Source organism: Mizuhopecten yessoensis, unplaced genomic scaffold, assembly GCF_002113885.1.
Source record: "Mizuhopecten yessoensis strain PY_sf001 unplaced genomic scaffold, ASM211388v2 scaffold693217, whole genome shotgun sequence".
Classification (NCBI taxonomy): Eukaryota; Metazoa; Mollusca; class Bivalvia; order Pectinida; family Pectinidae; genus Mizuhopecten; species Mizuhopecten yessoensis.
In genome coordinates, this window is record NW_018468528.1 from 1 (window position 1) to 603 (window position 603).

At 39.1% G+C, this 603-nt stretch overlaps 1 protein-coding gene across 1 annotated transcript; it reads right to left on the reverse strand.

Moving 5' to 3' along the window:
- Nucleotides 1-179: 179 nt before the first annotated feature.
- On the reverse strand, nucleotides 180-588 carry LOC110440694 (putative heat shock protein HSP 90-beta-3). The gene has a single exon (XM_021483851.1). It carries the CDS (start codon nucleotides 564-566, stop codon nucleotides 195-197), a length of 372 nt encoding a protein of 123 aa, XP_021339526.1. The 5' UTR covers nucleotides 567-588; the 3' UTR covers nucleotides 180-194.
- Nucleotides 589-603: the final 15 nt, after the last annotated feature.

Genomic DNA, 603 nt, shown 5'->3' on the forward strand with positions numbered 1-603 from the left:
TTAGTTAAGAGTTTTGTGATGATATTAGATTCCCACGAGGATTTAGATAAGGTGTACCCCTAATAAATGCAGCCATAAAATTTTGAGAGGTATGGGGGTACAAAAAACCCCAATTACAAAAGTGACAGGGAACACTGCAGGGATACTCCTAGAGTTATGTCCCTTTTGTCATACATTTCAAATCTGGATCCGGTTTATACTAGATCAGTGTTTATATTTATGCTACAAACCTTTTCAACTTTCTTGTCCAGGATTTCTTTGACAACTTTACATAGACCCTCGAACTCGGCAGTAGCTTCCTCGAACCTCTTCTTTTCTTCCTCATCCTCTGGCAATTCTAGTCCTTCTTTTGTCACGGACACCAGGGCCTTTCCTTCATATTCCTTCAGCTGCTGTACTGCATATTCATCGATGGGATCCACCATGTAAATGACCTCAATGCCCCTCTTTTTCACATTTTCCACAAATGCTGAACTTTGGACTACCTCTCGGCTCTCACCTGTACAATAAGACCACAATAAAAAGAAATCCCTTTTGCGAATTGCAGATTCAATGTGCTTGTACATGCATAATACCAAAATGTTTTGTCTGTAATTTTTTAAT

Excerpts from the sequence above, each read along its gene's own strand:
- LOC110440694 (XM_021483851.1), bottom strand. The coding sequence starts at position 566 with ATGTACAAGCACATTGAATCTGCAATTCGCAAAAGGGATTTCTTTTTA.